We start from the raw sequence: 21,314 nt of genomic DNA on the forward strand, positions 1-21,314 counted from the left end.
TTGCCTTGCCTCAAGAAATGTGGAGATTGTAACTCTCAACAATTGCGCCTGTCTTGCGGGCGTGTTCCCGCCTTTTCTATTTTCTGAATATTGCAGCTTTCCCGACGTGTCGTGGAAAGGAGAGGGGGTGGGGCGTAGTTTGTGTGGGCACCTTCGCTCTTGACAGAACACTAAGCAGGTGTATGGGAGACTGAAAGGGCCCCTACATGACTGCAATTTCGCCAGCACCTGATATTACATGGGAGGGGTCTACTGTTTACTACATCTAAAGTTGCTGGTTTCTGTTCCTTGTGTGTAACGTCTGTACCCTGAGCTTTGGGAAGGGCGCTTAATTTATGCTGTTTTATATTTGTGACGCTAAAGCCTTTGACGCAGAGCTTGTGTTGGGGCACAGAATCTTCAGTAATTTCCAGTTGCTCAGTGAGCAAAGTTGACAGAATGATTGCAGTCTTAACTTCACACAGTTACCCTCGGGCTGTAGCTTTATGGGACAGGCTGAGATTCTAAGAGGAAGGGATGCTGAGGGGCAGGGAGCCAGGGGCCAAGTAGCTGAAGGAAAGATGGAGCATAGGCAGTAGAAGGAACTGTTTCACAGTTTCAGACTGCAAGTAGGGGATTTTAGCACTGAATTTTCCCTTTGCTGATGTATTTTCAAATGGTGTCCAAACCACTATCTAAAGTACCCAGTTTCCTGGGGGTAAAGTGTAAATGACTGGGGAAGGCAATGGCAAACCACCCCCTTAAAAAGTCTGCCAAGAAAACATGATGTGACATCCCATGGGTCAGTAATGACTCGGTGCTTTCACAGGGCCTTTACCTTTTCCTTTGCATAAAAATCCTCAGTGCAAATAGAAAATTAGGATAACAGGAAGAAAGTTTCTACTCCCTTCTCTGCTTGCTGCTTTGGTTTTCTTTTTTAGGATTTTTTTTTAGTGTGGGGAGCATTCAAAATCTGGTCCTTTTCCCACAGTCTGAATAGTACGGTGCATTTTGGCACCTAATTCTTATCTTGCACCCCTGCATGTGTGAACTAAGCAAGAACCTGAGGGAAGGAAAGGGGAAGGTGTCAAAGAGACAGGCAGAGGAGACAGAGAATAGACAAGATTCACATTTTGTCCTGAACTAATTATCCCTTTTTTGGTTTGTTTTTTTGACTGGAGACTTCTCATAACATTTAGTAATGGATGTAACATACTGCAGGAAAAGATGCAATAAGTATCTGGAAGAAAATATAATGGAGAGCTTCTATGTGGCACAAGATGTATGAATGTAATAATTAAAAATCCTTATTTTTAAAGGGCTTTATTCTGAATCAGAAGAATGGAAGGGAAAAGTTATTTAATGGAAATGAAAGGTAATCAGCAGTTTGGCTCTCATACCCTAGACAAAGGGAGTGTTTTGCATATTGAATACTGATGGCATAATCCACCACTTCTGTGTGCTTGTGTGCTTTCTTGTTCACTTCAGTAAAGTTTATACAAGATATATTCCTAGTGAATTATGATGAGATCTTGAGTCTGCAAGAGTGTGGATTACTCAGTGACAGCATAACTTGTAGTATCCCTCCCACAATTATATTTGCATTATTTTCTTTCACTTATACTAGATAGAAACAAACTGATTTTAGGCTGTGGGATTTCTAAAATAACAGGTGCTCAATGTGTTCAACTTCTCTTTTTGTCTTCTAGTTTATTTTGCTATTGGAATAAAATACTACCTTTTACTTACCTTGTTTTGTTATTTTTTTTGTTTCAGAACTTATTCAGGAACTGATGAAAAGAGAAACTCAATGTAATGCTCCAGAAATCATTGATAAACTGTTCAGTGATATAGAAAACATGACTCAGGAAAATGAAAATGAGAGTCAAAAGGACCAGGTAGAAACTATGAAAGAGGAGTGCTGGCCGAGTTAGACTGACCATTCAGAGAAATGGCCACCAAAAAACCCTCAGTGATTAGTGTTGGTGTGCATGGTTATGGTGTACGATAATGGTAATTAACCCACATAAGTACATTTGTGTCTTGTTATACTAAGAGCTGGAGTTACTGAGAATTGATCACAAAGAGATTGATAATCAGAGCAGCAAATTGAGTCTGTCTTCCACATCAGTAAGGGGAGCAAGGGAGCTCATCCTAAAGTGATTACAACTCACAAAGCATCAGGTGGAGAAACTTGAACAAGAAAAACAAATGCTCAACCTTGCTAGACCAACACTTACACTTATGACCTATGCTGGAAGAGAGTCGCAGCCCTCAGCAATTAAACTGAAAAGGAACATGTCATAACCTGTTACGTAATTTGGACAAAATAAAAAAAGAATCTTGTGCTACTTTAAAAACCAACATGTATTGAATATTAAGGGACCAACTGCATACACAAAAGTCTTTCACACCACCTACTACTTCATCTTTTAGACTGGTGATGTTGGAGATTGAACCTGGGTCCTTCTGTGAGCCAAGCAGATGCTCTACCATTAAGCCATGGCACTAACTTTTACCCAGGGGCCCAGAATCACTAAGCATCTTTTTAAATATACCTGTTGGTATTGAAGGTGACACAAGGCCTCCTTTTGTTTTTGTTGCAACAGACTAACTATGACCCCACTGGAATTACTAATTTGGGCTAGATGTGATGGAATATAGTAACCATATTCTGAGAGGCCTTCTCTATGTGTTTTGGTTTGCTCTCTTGTTACTGGAGCTGTTTTACCCACGTCATAGGGAACCTTTTCCATTCTCTTGCTGGGTCTCAAGCAGTGAAGCAACAGTTTCTGCTGTATTATTGCAGAGGAGTTAGCCGTGTTAGTCTGTAGTAGCAAAATCAAAAAGAGTCCAGTAGCACCTTTAAGACTAACCAACTTTATTGTAGCATAAGCTTTTGAGAATCACAGTTTGCATCTGACGAAAACTGTGATTCTCGAAAGCTTATGCTACAATAAAGTTGGTTAGTCTTAAAGGTGCTACTGGACTCTTTTTGATTTTGCTGTATTATTCCATCTCTCTGAGAAGAAGTTGGATTTCTGTTTCATAAAATGGCTCCTGTACCATGGTGCCTGGTCCAGCTACCACAAGGAGACTGACAACACTATAATGACAGCTTTTAATGTTTTCCATCCTTAAAGATGGTGTTAAGGTCCATGTTGTCATATATACTTAATTCTACATATAACATTAGGAGCTGATATGATGCAGCTGCATGTTAAAATTTGACAGCAAAAATAATTCATAGTGACAGCCCAGAGGGAAGCCATAAAGTCTGTTATTCTCTGAAATCATCATTCTAAAACCTTATGTAGATATAATGAGGGTACGCTAATGGGACATTTAACAAGATTCAGTTTCCCATACTCCCTTTTTAAAACTGACTGATCTTGAAGAAATGCAGTTCTACAGTTCTAGTTATTGGCATGCTTTTCCTATTTAAAACGTCAAAGAACATATGAATTTTTAGGAACAACTGTGTTTTTCTTTTCTGATAGATTGAAGAAGGTGCTGTCAGCTTATGGAACTGGACTGTGATGAGGAAAATGGATCCTGCTATCAGTGATTTGCAAAAAATCAAGTGTATGTTTGAATTCTCTGCCATGCTACAGAGATTTAACACTAAAAAAGCAAAATGTTTTTGTTCTGGCTGTAAGTCTTCATGGATGTGCACACCTCTCTGAAAATAAGCAGGTGTGATAGCCAGGGCTTCTTTTCTAGGAAAGGAGGTGGTGGAACTCAGTGGATTGCCCTCGGAGAAAATGGTCACATGGCTGGTGGCCCCGCCCTCTGATCTCCAGACAGAGGGGAGTTGAGATTGCCCTCTGTGCCGCCAAGCGTGGAGGGCAATCTAAACTCCCCTCTGTCTGGAGATCAGAGGGCGGGACCACCAGCCATGTGACCATTTTCAAGAGGTTCCGGAACTCGGTTCCACCGCGTTCCTGCTGAAAAAAAGCCCTGGTGATAGCCATGTTTTGTAACCAGGAAATGTTCTTTGCAGTATTTTTGTTTGTATTTTATTTAAAATAGTTACACCCTGTCTTTCCTCCTGAAAAAAGGGATGCAAGGCTTACAAAATATACATATAAATTCCACAATTATAAATTAAATTCATCATTATAAATTAAATTCATCATCCAACAGAAAATGCCCAACATTTCACTTTACTATAGAACAAATGTAACCATAAGCTCTCTGAAGCAGAGTTACCCTGTTGCATTTTCTAAGAGTGTGGGACTCTAATCTGGAGAGCTAGATTTGATTCCCCACTCCTCCACTTGAAGCCAGCTGGGTGACCTTGGGTTAGTCACAGTTCTCTGGAGCTCTCTCAGCCCCACCCACCTCACCAGGGTGTTTGTTGTGGGGATAATAATGACATATTTTGTAAACCGCTCTGAGTGGGCATTAAGTTGTCCTGAAGGGCGGTATATAAATCTGTTGTTGTTGTTAAAATCAAGAGGAAGGGAATAAAGGATCTTTCTCTAGTAATGTCAGTACTATGGGGGGAAAGTAGGAATCTTACAAAAGTTAGGGATCTCAGGTAGCCTCTTGATCAAATGCATTTTTACTTGGCAAGTTGCTAGAGAGGGACAAGAATTAGGATCGTAGGACCTTGTTTTATGAGAGTGGCACATACCAGCTGCAGGTGAATGTGCTGATGCCTATCATGCTCAGGATGTCTGAGGTCTTCACGATCAAGAATATTGTGTGTTTATACTGCTACACAGATGCTTGTTGTCATAACCTGCACTTAGGTTGGAGATACAGGGAAGCTGCCAACATTTATGTACACTGTCTTCTTATAGTGCGCCATGTTGCCTGCAAACTGATGATGTTTTGTGAAGTCAGCAATCCACCTGAGGAGATGATGCGGAGGCAGATTTTGGTAATTGCAACCCCATAGTGTGTACATTATTTTTGTAATTGGTATCTACTTTCAATAATCTGCAGAATGTCTGCCACATAGGGTTGCCAGGTGTCAGCAGTAGTGTCCAAGTCCTACTCCTACACGGTAGGCTGAGGGGGAAAAAACGCAAAAGTTTCTGTAGCATCAGTGACATGACATTATTTCTGGCATGAACTTGAAAGTGACATCACATCACTCTAGGATTCAATGGTTTTTCATACATACAGCTTACCTTCACTCATGCAGTGAAGATCCTTGTACTATGGATGCAGCTACTGCTGAAGCAACTTTTTAAAAATATGTACAGCCAATCAGATCTCTAATGGCTAATCAGAAGCACTTCTGAGCAAAAAGCCCCTCCTGGTCCTATCCACTTTCTGAAAATACTTGGCAGGTGCCATGGTGCCCATGGCACCACGATGGGGACTCCAATCTAAAATAGTATGTAAAATTATGTGGAAGACATTTCAGTGCAGATATTTAGAGCTATTCTAAAATATATTGTTTGTAGTCTTAGATTAAGAGTCAGACCAATTGTTGTAATGATCTATTGACTTTGTTGTTCTGTTTATATTTACCAGTTTAATAGGATTTCACAACAGCCAATGCCCATGTTATTTTTAATCCCACATATTTCGTTTATGTTCCAGATGGCTATGAAGACTGGAAAAGGGTGGGTGGATGTTAAAAAACTTGCCCTTGCTAATGAATTTCTTGAGATTGCCATGAATGTAAGTTTGTGAAGTCTTGTGCAAGTATGTATTTCAGTAAATAATATGAGAGATACTACTGTTTGCTAGAATACTATATCCTTTGTTTTGTAGAAGCTGGAGAACCTCTATGCCCAGCTAACAAAAAAAAGCTATAGTGAAGCTGATACACACAAAGCTGATGTTGAAAAGGATGTGTTCAAAGTTCTGTCTTATCAGGCTGAATCTGTAAGTTGGTGCAAAAACTATGGCTGCAGTAACTTTATAAGAATCTGGGTGCACAACTGATCTTTCTGTTGTTTAGGTGATATAGTTCCTAGTTCACAGACTTCCAATATTTATCATTAATTGAATTGTTTCCTATATTTCTAAAAACCTGACATCCTCAACCATTTCCAAATGTATGATTTACCCTAGGTTTAATGCTATTAGGAATTGGGGGGTTTTCACTGCATCCCTCCTCACAACATCATGGTACTTCTGTACACCACCCAAGTTTTCCTCAACTTTTCTGCAATCTTTCCCAAACCTGCTTTGCTACGTTGTTTTAGGAAAGATTGCAGCAAAGGTGGGCTGGCTGCTGGGTGAGGAGAAAAGCCTGGATTTTTCCAGACTCAAAGGATTACTATTGGAGACCCACTATCCTCAGTGTGGGAATTATTTTGTGGAGTTTCCACAAGGCACAATCTTATCTCTCGTGTTATTCAACCTTTACGTAAAGCCCTTAGAACTAATTTGTGACCATGGAATTGGAGGCCATCGATATGCAGATGACACCTAGCTCTGTATCCTGTTATCCAAATCTTGTGATGATACAGTAGAGATACTTAGTCATTGCTTGACAGCTGTTGTTAATTAACTGAAAGCAAACAAATTGAAACTAAACCCAGACAAGACGGGATGCTGGCTGGAAAAGCAGAGATCTTGAAGGACATTGTGCTTCTAACCAATCTGGCCACCTGGATTCATGGCACAGTAACATCGAGACTAGACTACTGTAATACACAGGTATTACACAGGTGAATACACAGGTGTTCCCTCAGAATTTACTTGGAATCTCCAGCTGGTGCAGAATGCTGCAGCTTATTAATTCTCAGGATTTAGGTGGAGCATTCATATCACTCCTATTCTGCAGTCACTCCATCAGCTTCCCATTGGTTGCTGGGCTCAGTTCAAGGTCATGGCTATCACATTCAAAGCCCTTCATGGCCTTGGCCCCTGATATCTGTGCAACTGCCTCTCCCCCATATTCCGCCATAGCAGTTTCACTCATCTGGACAGGGCCTTCTGCAGATACACTCTGCAGCTGAGTAAAATCAACACATGCTTTCTCTGTGGTAGCCCCACCTTATGGAATGGCCTGCTTTAGGTGGTCAGGAAAGCTCCCACTCTCCTGGCTTTCTGCAAACTATGAAAACCTGAATTATTCAGGAGAGCTTTCTACCAAGATTATAGAGCTGTGTCATAAGAAGTAGCTCAGAGAGGTGCCTTGGTAGGAACAGGAACTATAAGCTGCACTGTCGGGTACTATCTGCTGATGTAGACATGCACCTACTAGGGAGTTTCCACATCGGCTTTATCCTTGTTTCCAAATTTTCTGCTACTATACCCTTTTGGATCTCTTTCACTGAATGTCTAAGTGTTATTCATTACTGTACTATTATATTGTATTTTCACTTACACTGTTTAATCCGCCTTGGAGCTCAGTGAAAAAGGCAGACTATAAATAATAAAATAATAATGCCACCAAAGGGCTTTTTAAACGGTTTTACTTGATCAGAAATTGGTATAAAATCAAATGGCATATCAATATGTCCCTTATCAGTTAAAAAGAAAACCTCAGAGAAAGCCCCTTTGGGAGGAGAATGGCCAACATGGGAACTGGGACAGGGAAAATATGGGGAAATCTGTCATCTGAAAGCTCTGTTGCTGCTGTGGGGCTTCCATAGGAAAGTGTCACTTTGTGGAAATGGATCTCATTTTGTGAACATGCTTCTAATACTGATCTAGTTTACTATAATTTAAAAATGTTAACTTAAAATTGCCCTAAGGAGCTCATTGGAATGTTCTATTGTTTTCTCAGGCAGTAGCTGAAGGAGATTTTCAGAAAGCAGTCACATGTGTACAGCGATGCAAAGACATCCTGATGAGGCTGCCAAAAGAGGTTACTGACTGAGTGATTGTCCTTGTAATGGTGAACTGAAGCACACATTGCCCTGTTCCATTGCAGTGGAAATTATAAGAAGTGCTGTCTTTCTGTTTCTATTCCTAACTTTTTTTAAGTACAGCAGTTAATAACAAAATGAAAATTACTTTTTTATTGTAGAGCTGTTACCTTTCCCTCCTGTGCTATAACTTTGGTGTGGAAACTTACGAACTGAAGAGATATGAACAGAGCTCCTTTTGGCTCAGGTAATGTCATGGGGAAAACAGCATAATCGATAAATGCTTTTCTTGGTCCATTGTAGAGAGAGTACACGATCCTATTAGATATGCAAGAGACTAATTAAGTTCAGAACATCAACATGCACTTCTAGGAACTCAATAATATAGCACCTTCTAGTGGCTAAAAGTTTCTTCTGGATGTACAGGGACTAGTGAAGTGAGAGTACATTTAGAGGGGAAGAAGGAGCTATGGTGTGAGGGGTACAAATGGAGCAAAGAAGCAACAACCATAGGAAATGTTTTGTGCCCCCTTCCCTTGCTGGTTTCAAACTCTAAACAACCATCTCCTAAAACTTCTTAAAGAACACAACCTTTGAGATTTTTGTAATATTCCTCTGCATGCAATACTGAGTTAGCCCATGATGTTTTGTAAGTTCATGCAAGTACTCTATCATATATTTCTTTCTTGAACAAGGAGGGACAAACTAACCAAATGTTCCTGTGCTGCATGCTGGAACTGAAGTAGCAGTTTGAGTTGCTTACCTGGAAGCAAATCTGATAACAAAAGACCCATCTTGCCTCTTGAAAAGGCAGGCTAGGACATGTTCTCATGAATAATTCCATGTATGAGTATAAAGCCAAGTTAAAACCTTTCTTCTGGCAAAATGAGTTGAGGGTGCTCAGAGCACATGAATGGATGTGATTTAAACTGCCATTTCAATTGGGAACTTTGTGGGGGCCTTCTGGGATGATACTGGGGCCCATACAACCTGGAGAGAATGAGTCCTTGGTACTTCTCTAAGCGAGTATTAAATAAAACCTCATTCCCTTCACAGGCTTAAAAGGGTCTTATCCATGGCATAGTGTGTTATGGGATGCTGTATGTAAACAACTGCCAGAGCAAATTCAATACTGTGGATGAACATCTGATATAGTTATTCTTATGCAGCACAGTATCCTTTGTAAATACAGCTTTAGAATGGTTGGGCCTCCCTTGCTTAACCACCCTGCTCCATAAATGATTAGCCAGTCTTCTGCTGGTTTTCCCTCTTTTGCAGCCAGAGCTATGAAATTGGAAAGATGGATGAGAAATATTCACCCGGACAAGAAATGCAGGTAGGGAAGGAAGCTTTGTAAAATCTTTTATATCTTCACTGAGGGCTCCCTTTCCCTTTAGGATTAGAACTTTGGCCCATTCACATGTGCCTTTTATATTTAAATATTAATTTCTTTTAATTTGTAGGCCAAAGTGCTGCGGTTACTAGCTACTGTCTATTTGGAGTGGGACTACAAAGAGTATCAAGACAAAGCTATCAGGGCTATCACGTTGGCTAATAAGGTAATATAGCTTATTATTGATTGCAAGTCATAACTTAAAAGATTCTCTTTTGATTTAATCACAAGGACTAGCTGCATTCCTGCTAAGGTTGTTGCAGTCAATGGAGTTAAATCTACAAGTATCTTCCCCAAAGCCTGTGTGGGATGATTGACTTATATCATTATGTATCTCAGTCTGAAAGAAAATTTTATTCCATTGTCATCTTAAGACTCAACCTAAGACTTAACAGCTTTATTTTACTTGGAAACCTTTAAAAAAACTGAATATTTAGCCTGAGGAAAAGTACTGTGTAACTCAAAATCTTAAATGCTGGATTATAAACACTTGTGTTTTTTTTTTAAAAAAAAAACTTGATTTATATCCTGCCTTTCACCCCAATGGGGATCCAAAGTGGCTTACATCATACTTCTCTCCTATATTTTATCCTCAGAACAACCTTGTGAGGTAAGTTAGTTTTAGAGTATGTGACTGACCATTTCACCCAGTAAGCTTCCCTGTCAGGGAGGGGAATTGACCTTGGTTCATAGATGAGTGTGTTATTTTTGTTTTAAAACATTAATTTTAATTTTATTATTATATTAATTCTTTTCCAGTAGTTTTAGTGGGAAAGACATACAGTTCAGCTTTCTATTCAGTTGTGTAGAAATTTTCAGGGATTTTATCATAAAAGCATCCTTCCTGCCAAATTTCAAGCAGATAGGAGAAACAGTACCAGTTTCATAGCTGTTTAAAATTCTGGCATGCAGACGCTTTTGGCACCTTCCAGAAGGCACAGAATATTACTGATTGAACACAATTAGGCATTTGTTATTCAAGAAAGGCAGGCACAGATGCACAGAAGGCATAGGGAGGCAGTTGGTACCCCAAAAAGGCAGGCAAAAGTATAAGAGAGGAGGCAACAGCATGCATTGGCACCCCAGGAAAGGCAGGGGTGCAGAACCTCCATACCTGCTTTGAAGCTCAATTTCCCTTCTTCCGCTCATTGTTCAGATAGTGAGTGAGCATTTGCTAAAAACCAAACTCTGAAGAATAATGCTTGGTGGAAATCACAAAATGTGTATATTGTGGTGATGTACACAAGAACTCAGTATTTTTGGGTACTACAAATAGCCACAGTAACACAAAGTTAGTGGCACTAACATAGATAGAATACAGAATTAACAGACAGGCACTACAACCAAAGTTAAAACAAGCAGACCTAAAAGTCACGTATGAGCTAAACAGTAATACTTTCTCAACACTAGAAAAATATTAAATCAATTACGCTTCCACACAGTAGTAACACTAATACCAAAGTACTCAAAAGAACCTGAAAACACTTCATTTCAAAGAGAAAGGAATCCTATCAGGTAAAGAAAGGTTGGTGTTGGTGGAATGAATGCTTCTTATACAGAATAAGAAACCTCTTCCCAAGCCACTGATGGTATGTGGAAACACTGTGGAAACAAATATTTATATGGAAAATATCATCTGTTGCAATATCTGTTTGACTGTGATGATTGGGAAAGTTCCATGTTAGTTTCATTATCTCACCTCCTTGCCAAATCTGAATTTTGCTTGAACAATCTATATATCAGACAAGCAGGTGCCAGAATCACAAATATTAATGAATGTCATTAGGCTTCCTGGGTTTTTTTTTTTGTTATAATAACACTAACAAATAAGACTTCTTATTTCCCTTTTTTAATTAGTTAATTAAATTAATATACATTCATATGGGTTTGTACCAAATAAGTGCCTTACTTGACTGAGGATTCTGTTACATTAGACCAATATAACTTCCTGACTTTAATGAGAATGTAGTATTGATTATTGATTTGTCAAAAGGCTGCTTTCCTTGTGTAAGTGGAGTGTTGCACAAGAACTCTCATTCATATATTGGAATTAAATGCTTCCATACAATCTACAAGGCCTTTCATTCTTCTACACAAATATACAAGAAATCACGATTGCTCAGAGGAACACTAATTTTGAGCAGCATGGTAGCAGTTTCAAGTAGCATAGGCGAGAATGTGCTGGAGGATGGTCCTGATAAATAAATTGTATGTTGACCCCAGAAACCTAATTAAAGGATTCCATGTTTGGGCCATTAGCAGAGTCCATTGTTTAGCAGAGAAAACGTGATTATAGGTGGTTGTGAGCTGGTTCTTCTGCCTGGTGTGTGTGCAGGAGAGAAAATAACAAATCAAGCACTTGTTTTATATTTAGAAAAGAAATAAGAGTTCCTTATTGTAGGAACTCCATACTCTGATAGGAAAGGAGGAGAGGCAGATCCTAACTACCTGTCTAGTCTAAGGATGGACATGGATGCCAGGACAAGTCCTGCATCCATGTTTCCAAGATGGAGGGAGGAGAAGGAGAGAGATGTTGCCTGAAACAAAGCCAAGAACAGAAGTGAGAAGGAGGAAGTCAGGAGAAGGAAATCCTGAGAATAGCAATCTACCTATCAAAGGTCAGTCAGAGCAGTAAACAGAGTGCCCTGACCTCTCTGTCTTTCTAACTCTTTGGTTTGTTCCCCTCTGAAACGTGAGGGAAAAAACAGTGCTGAATCCTCCTGTTCCAATAGGTCCCCCCACTTAACTAGAATTTTCCCCCCAACCAGGAGTAAAGGAGAGTTCTTTCTTGTATCCCCTCCCTCCTATAGAAATATCTGTAATAGTAGTCTGGCAAAGGGACTTCCTCTTTTTCTTTCCTTCTTCATTTGTTTGCCTAAGATGTGAGTGATACCAGTGAGTGGGATGGAGTGGGAAAAGCTAAGATTTTTTTTTCCTACAAGAGCAAACATGGGGAGAAAGCAGCAGAGAATGGGAGAACCCTGTAGCCAAAATTATGTAACATGCTCTTATGTTGAGCTGCCCTTGAAGACAACTTAGAAACTACAACTGGTTCAGAATATGGCAGGCCAATTACTGTTAGTGGCTAGCTGATAGGAACACAACTTGCTTATTTCAAAACAGCTACATTAGCAGCTACATTTGGGTGCTACACCTCTGAAGATGCCAGTCACAGCTGCTAGCGAAACGTCAGGAACTACAATGCCAAGACCACAGCTATATAGCCCAGAAAATCCACAACAACCAGCTACATTAGCTGTCAGCTTGTTTCCAAGTTCAATTCAAGGTGTAGGTTGTAACCTATAAATGTCTTCATGGCCTAGGACCCACATTTCTGAAGAACAACCTCTTCCCTTATGTCCCTGTGCTCCCACTGCAGTTTTTAATTGTTCCATCTTCTTAAGATGGTTCACTAGGCATCTTCTGGAGCCTATTCCTCTTCTATAGTGGCTTCCATTTTGTTGAATGGACTTCCGGAGGAAGTGGGTGGGATGCCTGTCATTAAAAGATTTTAAGAGGAGCTGTACAGCTGTTTTATTTGCAAAGGCTTTTAATGGGGTTTCAATTGCAAGCATTTTCTTAGGGAGACTTTTACTGTGTTCTGTATGTTGTCTTGAGTCAGAAGGGAAAGACAGGGTCAGTTTGGAATTCTTCATCCGTTCACCTTTCTCTTATCAATGAGCCCAGGCATCTTTATTTATTTAAGGGATGCAAAACTGGGAAACTGCCTCATTTAAGAGTTTGCTGAGGATGTTTTAAATTAAAATTAAAATAAATTTTGACACGCATTATGGAATGTGCTGATGACAGGTTCCTGACATGCCTTCAGATTTATAATGAATAGGCTGAGCTGTGACAGCAGCCAGTTAAAAATAATCTGAATCCAACAAAAATAGTTTGGCTGTCAAACTAATGCCTTGATTTCTTGATTTATAGGAGAATTTGCATCCAGCTGGTTTTTTCTTGAAAATTAAAATCCTCTTGAAGGGCTGTGCATCAGATGAAGATGTTGGTTCAGGTACCATGTTTGATTTGAACTAGTCACAGAATCCATATGGACTAGCTTCTTGATGGACTGAGGTAGACTTTGAAATGATACTGAAAGAGGAATGTAGGAAATTGAATATTCCCATGCATTTACAGCATGGAAGAAGAGAGGGATTTCTCTTGACTCAAGCATGCAAAACTCCTATAGCTGCCCTTGCTCTAGTTGGCAATTAATTCCCATTAATAAGAAAACTGGAAGGGCTCATCCACCAAAAGATTGCACAAAATCAAGGAAAATGGATAGCAAAACCTTTGCTGATGCTGAAGAGAGGCAGTCCTGTTCATCCCTTTCATGACAACTCAGCCTAGCTTCATCATTAGGATGTTGCATCCTTTATTTCTTGGAAATCAGTCGAAAATGTCAGCTGTTCATTGCATTGTTTTGTACATGGCAAAATACTTGAACTTTACCTTTTCCCCCCTAGTGACTCAGATAACATGGCTGATTTTTCTTATTTAGCTGTTACTGAACTCCTGCACCATAAGTTTTCTTTGGATATTTGCCTGGACACAGCAAAGCTTCTTCTGAAGCATGAGAGGTACATGGATCTCAGATGGGCCTGTGGAAGATTCTTGTTAACAAAAATAGCTAAGGAGGATAAAACATGTTAATTCTGATGGAGCTTCTCATGCCTTCCAGTGAGCTCTACTTGGCCCCTGTTGTGACCAGCCATTGTGGTCATCCTCAGGGGATTACAGAATGGTTGGAAAAAATACTGGACAGAGAATGAAGTTGTGACAAGTGCAAGAGTGATATATTATAGGGCAGAAATAACTCTGTAAGATAACAAGTACTGGAGTATCAGCTAGAGGGAGGCGATAAGCAGTAAAGGAGAGTGATTATTTTCCCTTAAACGTCTGATGTACCGAACAGTTTGAAGAGTAAAATTTAGGGACATAGACTGGCTAGCCAGTTAGAGGTCTGCCATTTGTTTAATTGCAGTGATAAGCAGATTGTTCAGAAGTTCTGTTGTTTGGTTAGGATACTGCTGGTAATGTGAAAGAAACTACTTGAGTTTCATGAAGATTTAGGTATCTTGAAGCTTTTGGTATCAAACGAGCAGGGCCTTGAAGTTCTTTCTTTGTTGATGGGAATGTGGGTTGTGACATAGTGATCAAGTGGAGCGCAAGTGAACAGGGAGGAATGCATGTGAGTCTGTTCACTTGCCATTCAAGTGTAATTCGTCACTTCTAGCTTGGTCCTGAGAAATTAACAATGAAATCCTAAGCAGAGTTACTCCGAGTCCAGTCTAAGCCCGATGACTTCAATGGGCCTAGATTGGAGTAACTCTGCTTAGGATTTCACTGTAAGTAATGCTTAGTTCATGTTTCTTTTGAAGTCAGCATGTATGCCCAGCTTCTCTCTTTTTTGTGGTCTTTGTATATACAGGGACACTATTGGTTTTGACTTTCTGAAGTCAGTCACTCAGCTGTTTGACGGATCCCCAGATGTTGGCAGAGCCATTCTCCTTCACATTGAACTCCTGTTACAGAGAATGAAGGAACCACATGCCAAGAAAATGATTGAAGATATCATTGATGGTTGGTGCCCTGGCTTCTCTAGATAGTGTCAGGCAGTCACTGGGGAGAAATTTACAATTTGAGATGAGGGAAGGGGCTCTTTTCAAGTGAGGAAAGTATATATGACTGTTCGTCCCTCATCTGTCTGTCTGTGATCTTTATCTTGATCATGATTACACTAGTTTAACATTACAGTCCTAATCAGAGTTTACACCCTTCTAAACCCATTGACTTCAATGGCCTTAGAAGGGTGTAATTTTGCTTAGGTCATATCATAAGTCTTGTTGACTTATGACTACAAACTGAAGCACACTTATTTGGAAGTAAATTTTCATGAATTCTGTTGGACATCACACATTTTAGATCAGGTAGTAAGTATATTCCTAGAACCCAACTTCAGAAATATACAGATGGAAATTTTGGCTTTGGCTACGTAGCTTTGAAGTTTTGGGCAATATGTGTTTAGAGGCATTGGTTCTAATAGGGATTCTGCTTGCAGGCTTGTATATTTGTCAGTCAGCCAAATCCTAAGGGCTAGCTTGGCACTGGCACCGCATGTCGACATAAAAGTGGCGCTGCTCCACCACTCCCTATGGACTTTTGTGGGAGACCTACACCAGCGCCCAAGTTCAGCGAGGCGAGACATGGCCGCTGCCAAGAGCACCCTCCCGCCATTCTCCTGACAACCCCGCCTACACCAGCCAATGGCCACACCACTCCCCTGACAGGCACAAAAGGGGCGAGGAGTGGTGCAGCAAATGGGGAGGCCGTGATCCCCACTGCCCACCAACACCCCCTTCCCCCCCGCATCAGGAAGCAGGCATCCCTGCCCAGGGGGGAGGGCAGAGGTAACACTGAAGGTTCAGACAGGGCACCCACCCTCTTGCCCAGGGCTCACCCGTCCAACCCCCATTTCTGATGAGGGCCAGGCTGATGGCTGCAGCTCTTTGTGCCTGCAAATCCCCTCCCCGCCCCCGCCCCCGCTACCATGAGAAACAGGATCCCCTCCCTGAAAAGTGGGATCAGAAAGGCAGCAAGACCCAGTGAGGGTTGCACTCGTAGCCTGTAGCATTTGGGATCAGGTCCCAGGGGAGGGGTGAGTTCTTCAATGAGTGACAGGAATGCCCGTTGAAAATCACACGAGAGGCCAGAAGGCCCATTGGAGGTGATGGGAGTGAAAAGCACCCAGAGACTTGAGGCGGCGCCATTTTGAACACATCATTGCATCACAAAGATGCAAGGAGAACGCAGGTTGGACCTTGAGAGCTATGCTCTGGTCCTGGGGTGACGCCCCCCCCAGAGGGGACTGACGGCCTATGGGACTGGAGAAACAGCTCCGGGGGTGTCATCCACTCTCTCCCCACACCAGATTTCCCAAGTCCTTCCCTGCCTCCGTAAACAGCGAAAAGGAGGGTGGTCCATCCTCCTGGAAGAGGAGCCCTGGAGATCTCAAGATGTCACTCCACATCCCCCACCTCTCAGCAGCAATCTTCCCCTTCCCCTGCATGCAGCGGTCATCTGCCTGGCTTATCAGATGTCAGCAGGTCTGTCTGTCAGAGAATGAAAGTCCTCAGTGGTGACCCCCCCCCCCATCCTGCCCTGCTAGACATTCATGGGCCACACTTCAATTCCCATTCCACTGCCAGAAGTTACATTGGGGGGGAAGGGGGCAGAGAAGCTGGATGGGGCCCCAAGGTGCTAATTGACACCTACTCCTGGCAGCAGAGCCCACCTCATCCATCCCAACCTTGAGCCAGGAAACATTTGCGGGGATGTGTGAAAAGACATCCTTGGGGCGGGCTACTGTCATCATCAGGAAGCAAGCAAACAGACAGACAGTTTGTTGTTTTTCAACACATTTTATTAAACTGGAAAAGGTTAAGAGGTTCTCTGGACGTGTTTCTTGCCAATGTCCCTCAGCTGGAAAGGGAGCAGAGACAGTTTGTGCAGCAGTCAGAGCCACAAAATCCAGTCCTTGTCCTGAACAGAACCCCCAAATGGGTAGCTGCTCCCCTACCCATGGCTGCATCAAGAGCAGTTTTCTGGGCAAATGTCTCCGTGGCAGGAAGGATCTGCTGCTGCGCCCCCCCCCCAATCACTGGCGAGCCTCACCTGCAGAGGCTGACGTTCAGGTAGGGGAGCAGGTGGCACAGAGTAGCTGCTGCCCCAGCTCCTTCTTGCCTGTCAGTGCTCCCTAACCTGCAAGGGAACTTGCATGGTTGTTGTTAGTCAGACATTCTGGACTTTGCTCTTCTTTCCTTGAGCGGGTGTAAAGTGCTTCCAATTTTCCACTAACTCCCCCCAGTGCACTCATGACCCGCCACCGTGAGTACCCACTCTCCTGCCTTGCAACAAAGTCCCTGCGGCAGGAGGCTGCCGGGCAGAATCTCCGACCACTGCCCACTTACCTGAGTTCATGAGTGGCACAGCTGGAGGTTATGTAGGGTGCCTGGGCAGCTGATTGGGCATGGAGAGGGGTGCTCGCCTACCTCGAAAGTGCACACGGATTGGTCCCTGAAGTAGCTGCCATCCTATGCCCTGTTCGGGCCATGTGGGCAGGGCGCCAGGAGAGGGCCCCGAGTTTTCCCGGTTAATGGGCACCTATGGGCTACGCCACCTTTTTTTGTGGCATAACTTTCTGCTGCTGCAGGGGGCTTTCCTGGGGCTGGGGCAGCTTTGGAAGCCAACTAACTTGTGGCGCCAGTGAGGGACTTGCACCGCATTTACTGTATGCCTCTGCCCAGCCGCCAAGCGTGCCTGCTAGTGGCAACCCATGTGCAGTGGTACACCTCAGGCGGGCGCCAGCAGAGGAAGGATTACACCTATGTAAGTGCTATTTACACCCGTGCAAGCCTTCGTTCTCTCCCTGTGTGCTTTCCACACCCCCACTTAGGATTGCACTGTGAGAATAGTAATTTCATATATTTAAAAATGGATAAAATGCTAAACTTTATATCCTCAGGTCACAATGAAGGAAAACAGCTGCCCTCTGGAATACTGAATCACTTGCACCTTGTTCTGTGGGACAGAGCTGCCAAGAACTATGAGGTCTGGGACCCTGCAAGGGTGTTGCTTTGGTATACGTTTTTTTTTTAAAAAACTTCTTTTCCATTGAAGATACAGAGATAAGTATAGTAAAAATAGTGCTAGATTAACATGTAATCAAATACAAAACATTCTAAACCCTTCCTTTTCTTACCTTTTATGATTCCCAAGTCAATCAATATTTTTCAAGGCTGCTCATAGTTTTCCATACAGGAGTATAACACCTTCAGAAAGGATTGCCATGGTACTACTCAGAAATGCAGCATACTTTTTTAAGGTGCCAATGAAACATCTCCAAGATGTGACCTGTCACTCCACTTTTCAGAATAATAATGTCATATGCAATCTCTCTACCAATCTTACTTATGACAAAGAATGTTCTAGTCTGTGAAATGCTTATATTAGAATAAAAATAAGTCTTTAAAGTGCCACAAAACTCTTGTTTATTTTTCTTGAGCAGACTATCATGGCTACTTCCCTGGTATTTCTACCAATCATTGTTTACTACTTGCCATGTTTATGAAGATGATATCAAAGCACCAAATATTTGCAAATCAGTTTTAGGCCACTCTGGCTCATAATGCACTTTGAGGGTGCCTGCTACTGTTTTTTTTTAATTTACCATTTTATTTTATTTTTTCAAAATACTTCTATAATACAAACAAACTTTTAACTACAGCTAACAATTTTAACATTAACATTAAACAATAAATAATTAATATTTAATGTTATTTCTGAAAACATAGCTTGCTTCAAGTATGTGGTTTCATCTGACTTCTTCATTTACAGTTAAAAACCCAGAACAAACATTTGAGTTAATATAGGGATCTTTCATTTGGGTTGAAAAAGGGAGTTTCTTCTTTCCCTCTTTGTAACTGCATACTTGTTCATAACACATGAAGCATTTGAATTATTCAACATACAAAATGCAGTAACATAAGACACAGTACTTATTTTGTAGGCAAAAAGGTACTCTGAAGCCCTTTCATGGTACAACTACTCTCTCAACTTATATTCCCCTGGGCACATAGACCAGAACCTGGCAAAGCTGCAAAGGAATATGGCTGCTTGCTATATTCATCTGGAACAGCCTGAAAAGGTATTTCTTTTGAGTGAATGTCTTCTATTCAACCTCAGTCATGTCTGTTATTTCCTCTTTGACATCTGTGAATTTATGAGGATTCTTCCTGAATTTGCTTCTATTTAAAGTTTGGGGGGGAGAAGTTTTCTTTTGATATTTTCTTTAGTAATTTAATGTTAAAGATGTGTTGCATCAGAAGCAGGAGGGCTGTGGTTCCTACCTAGTCATGTTCATCTTTCAAAGTGGGAGTGGATTTATCAGTGAATACCAGATTCCCCCCTTATTGTGTGTGGATGTTAAGCTCTAATCAAAATTAGGGTTTGTGCTGGAATATATTCTTGTGATAGCTGGTAGATTTACAGCTCAGCCTTGTAACCTGCTTTAGCCACTGCAGAGCACAAAAGGAACATCTTATCCAAGCACAAGTTGCTGCTAGTCCTGCCTTGCTTGTGGAAGAAAACATTGGTATAATTTGTGGCACATTTGCTGGTGAAAACATGCTGGTGTTAATGACAGAGCAACTTGCAGGGCCTGGATAATGCTGTATTAGTGGCTTATGGGTAACCTTGGGATAGTGCAAGTATATCAGTGCCTTTTTTGCCTTCTGTGTGAAATTGCTATTAGCTGATCAACTGTTGCACTAATTTTCTCATTCAATAGGCTAATGAGTCAGTGAAGGAGGCAGAGAGGTATGACCCAAACAACATCTTCACTCAGTTCTATGTGTATAAAATAGCAGTCTTAGAGAAGAAATCTCAAGAAGGTAAAATCCACCTGTGGTTTAAAATTTTGTTATTTTTCTGATTTGTTATCTCTTAGCTAATTGCCTGAGATTCAAAGGGTAAAAGGGCGCCAGCCCATTGATTCCATGTGTCTTTTAACCTGAGAGAAAACCAGAACTTCATGCAGTTCTATGATCCTTTTCCCCAATGTTTTAAAAGAATGCAACTTCTGAAACTATAATTTAAGAAGGAGTCCTGTGCTGGAAGAGATACGATTTCCCATCCTTCACATTTTCCTGAAGAAAAATGCTTCCTTTCCCATCCCCACCTACCCAGCTGTTTTGGGCCATCCTTTGAAAAATATAAGGATATGCATAAGCTTTTCTAGTGGAGCTTAAAGTAGTTTGGTGGTGGCAATTTTAAAAACAAGGGGGAAAGGGTTAATAACTTTTGTTCTGTGGTACCAGTCTCCCTCTGTATTTGTAAAAAACATGATGGAAAAGATCATGAAACTAGATACAATAAGCAGTTTTTGCTATCTCCAAACATCTTAGATTTTCTCTTTGGCAGTTCTCTTTTGTCTTTTCCATCTTTATTCATAGTTATCTTTTAAACACAACAAATACATCTTTTGTAGGACCAATTTCTGTTGTTGAAAGAATATGCAGATTTTCTGGTTACCCAGAATACTTCGTTGGGTGGAAGGAAATACTTCCATCTGCTGGATTTTTTGAGCATCTGGGAACTGACATGTTGATCAGGGAAAACAAGGAACTCTCTTCTCTGCACTTGTAGCAGAGATGTAGGCCCATCATCATACCAGAGTTCACTATATTGAAGGCATATTACCAGCCATAGTTAATCCCTCTGTAATTATTACTGTCATTATACAAATGCTAATAACTGTGATCAGTGAATGCATAACACAGGTGGTTTTTGGTTATACCACAGGTACTTGGACATATATTTGGAACTGGTGTCGTATATTTTTAGTTATTAGTTATTAAGCCCAGCCATGAGCATTTATAAGTTTGGCTAACTATTGTATTTCCTATCTCTAAATTAGTTTTGACAGGAGAGTCTTTCTGAGAATGATGCATTTCTCCTGTCTTATCTTTTCTAATGAACTTAGCCATTTTAAACCACGTGAGATCCAGTATGTTTTCCCCTGTGAGGCAAATAACAATGAGTGGAAGAGTGTTAAACACCTCCTCTTTACTCCACAGCCTGCTCTAAAATGGGGACTCCCTGTGGCTAATGTTTAAGAAACAATCCCAACATGGAAGATCTTAATTACAAGTCTTCCGTTTCATATATAGTTTGGCTCCTGATCAAATTGCAAAAATTAAGGGTGAGAGTGAGATGCAAATAACATCACATTTTCACCAGAACCTGTTTTAGTTACTCTCTTCTCAGAAATAAATATGTAATTGGTACATAAAATCCAGGGAAGGAAATGACAGTAGCTTAAATGAAAAAAGTAGCAGTTTTTGTTTTTAATACAAAATGCAGGCATCTGAAGTATAATTGGACAAAGTAATCCACATTGAATCAAAATACTATTAAAGCAAAGTTACAGTCCTACAAATGAGATAAATGATATATGAAAAACAGTATGGAATATATATTATGTGATGAGATACTATACTGTTTGGTACCATTCATTCAATGTATGAAACATCTGTGTCAAAGATCACAGTACTGAAGGATCACAGTGTAAGAAATTTTGGCTGCAGTCTTTA

General features: G+C 41.0%; 1 protein-coding gene across 1 annotated transcript in view; it reads left to right on the forward strand.

Annotated features, from left to right (window-relative positions):
* Positions 1-1,341: 1,341 nt before the first annotated feature.
* TEX11 (testis expressed 11) overlaps positions 1,342-21,314 on the forward strand; it is a 52,837-nt gene continuing 32,864 nt past the window's right edge. Inside the window, exons 1-16 of the mRNA XM_054995839.1 lie at positions 1,342-1,354; positions 1,756-1,877; positions 3,480-3,564; positions 4,788-4,867; positions 5,539-5,619; positions 5,713-5,826; positions 7,682-7,762; positions 7,925-8,010; positions 9,042-9,099; positions 9,227-9,322; positions 13,093-13,174; positions 13,664-13,742; positions 14,594-14,745; positions 17,687-17,772; positions 18,731-18,868; positions 19,511-19,613. Of these exons, the coding sequence (XP_054851814.1) occupies positions 1,342-1,354; positions 1,756-1,877; positions 3,480-3,564; positions 4,788-4,867; positions 5,539-5,619; positions 5,713-5,826; positions 7,682-7,762; positions 7,925-8,010; positions 9,042-9,099; positions 9,227-9,322; positions 13,093-13,174; positions 13,664-13,742; positions 14,594-14,745; positions 17,687-17,772; positions 18,731-18,868; positions 19,511-19,613 (1,456 nt within the window). The remainder of the gene's footprint in view (positions 1,355-1,755; positions 1,878-3,479; positions 3,565-4,787; positions 4,868-5,538; positions 5,620-5,712; positions 5,827-7,681; positions 7,763-7,924; positions 8,011-9,041; positions 9,100-9,226; positions 9,323-13,092; positions 13,175-13,663; positions 13,743-14,593; positions 14,746-17,686; positions 17,773-18,730; positions 18,869-19,510; positions 19,614-21,314) is intronic.

The sequence above is a fragment of the Eublepharis macularius genome, chromosome 13, assembly GCF_028583425.1.
Source record: "Eublepharis macularius isolate TG4126 chromosome 13, MPM_Emac_v1.0, whole genome shotgun sequence".
NCBI lineage: Eukaryota > Metazoa > Chordata > Lepidosauria > Squamata > Eublepharidae > Eublepharis > Eublepharis macularius.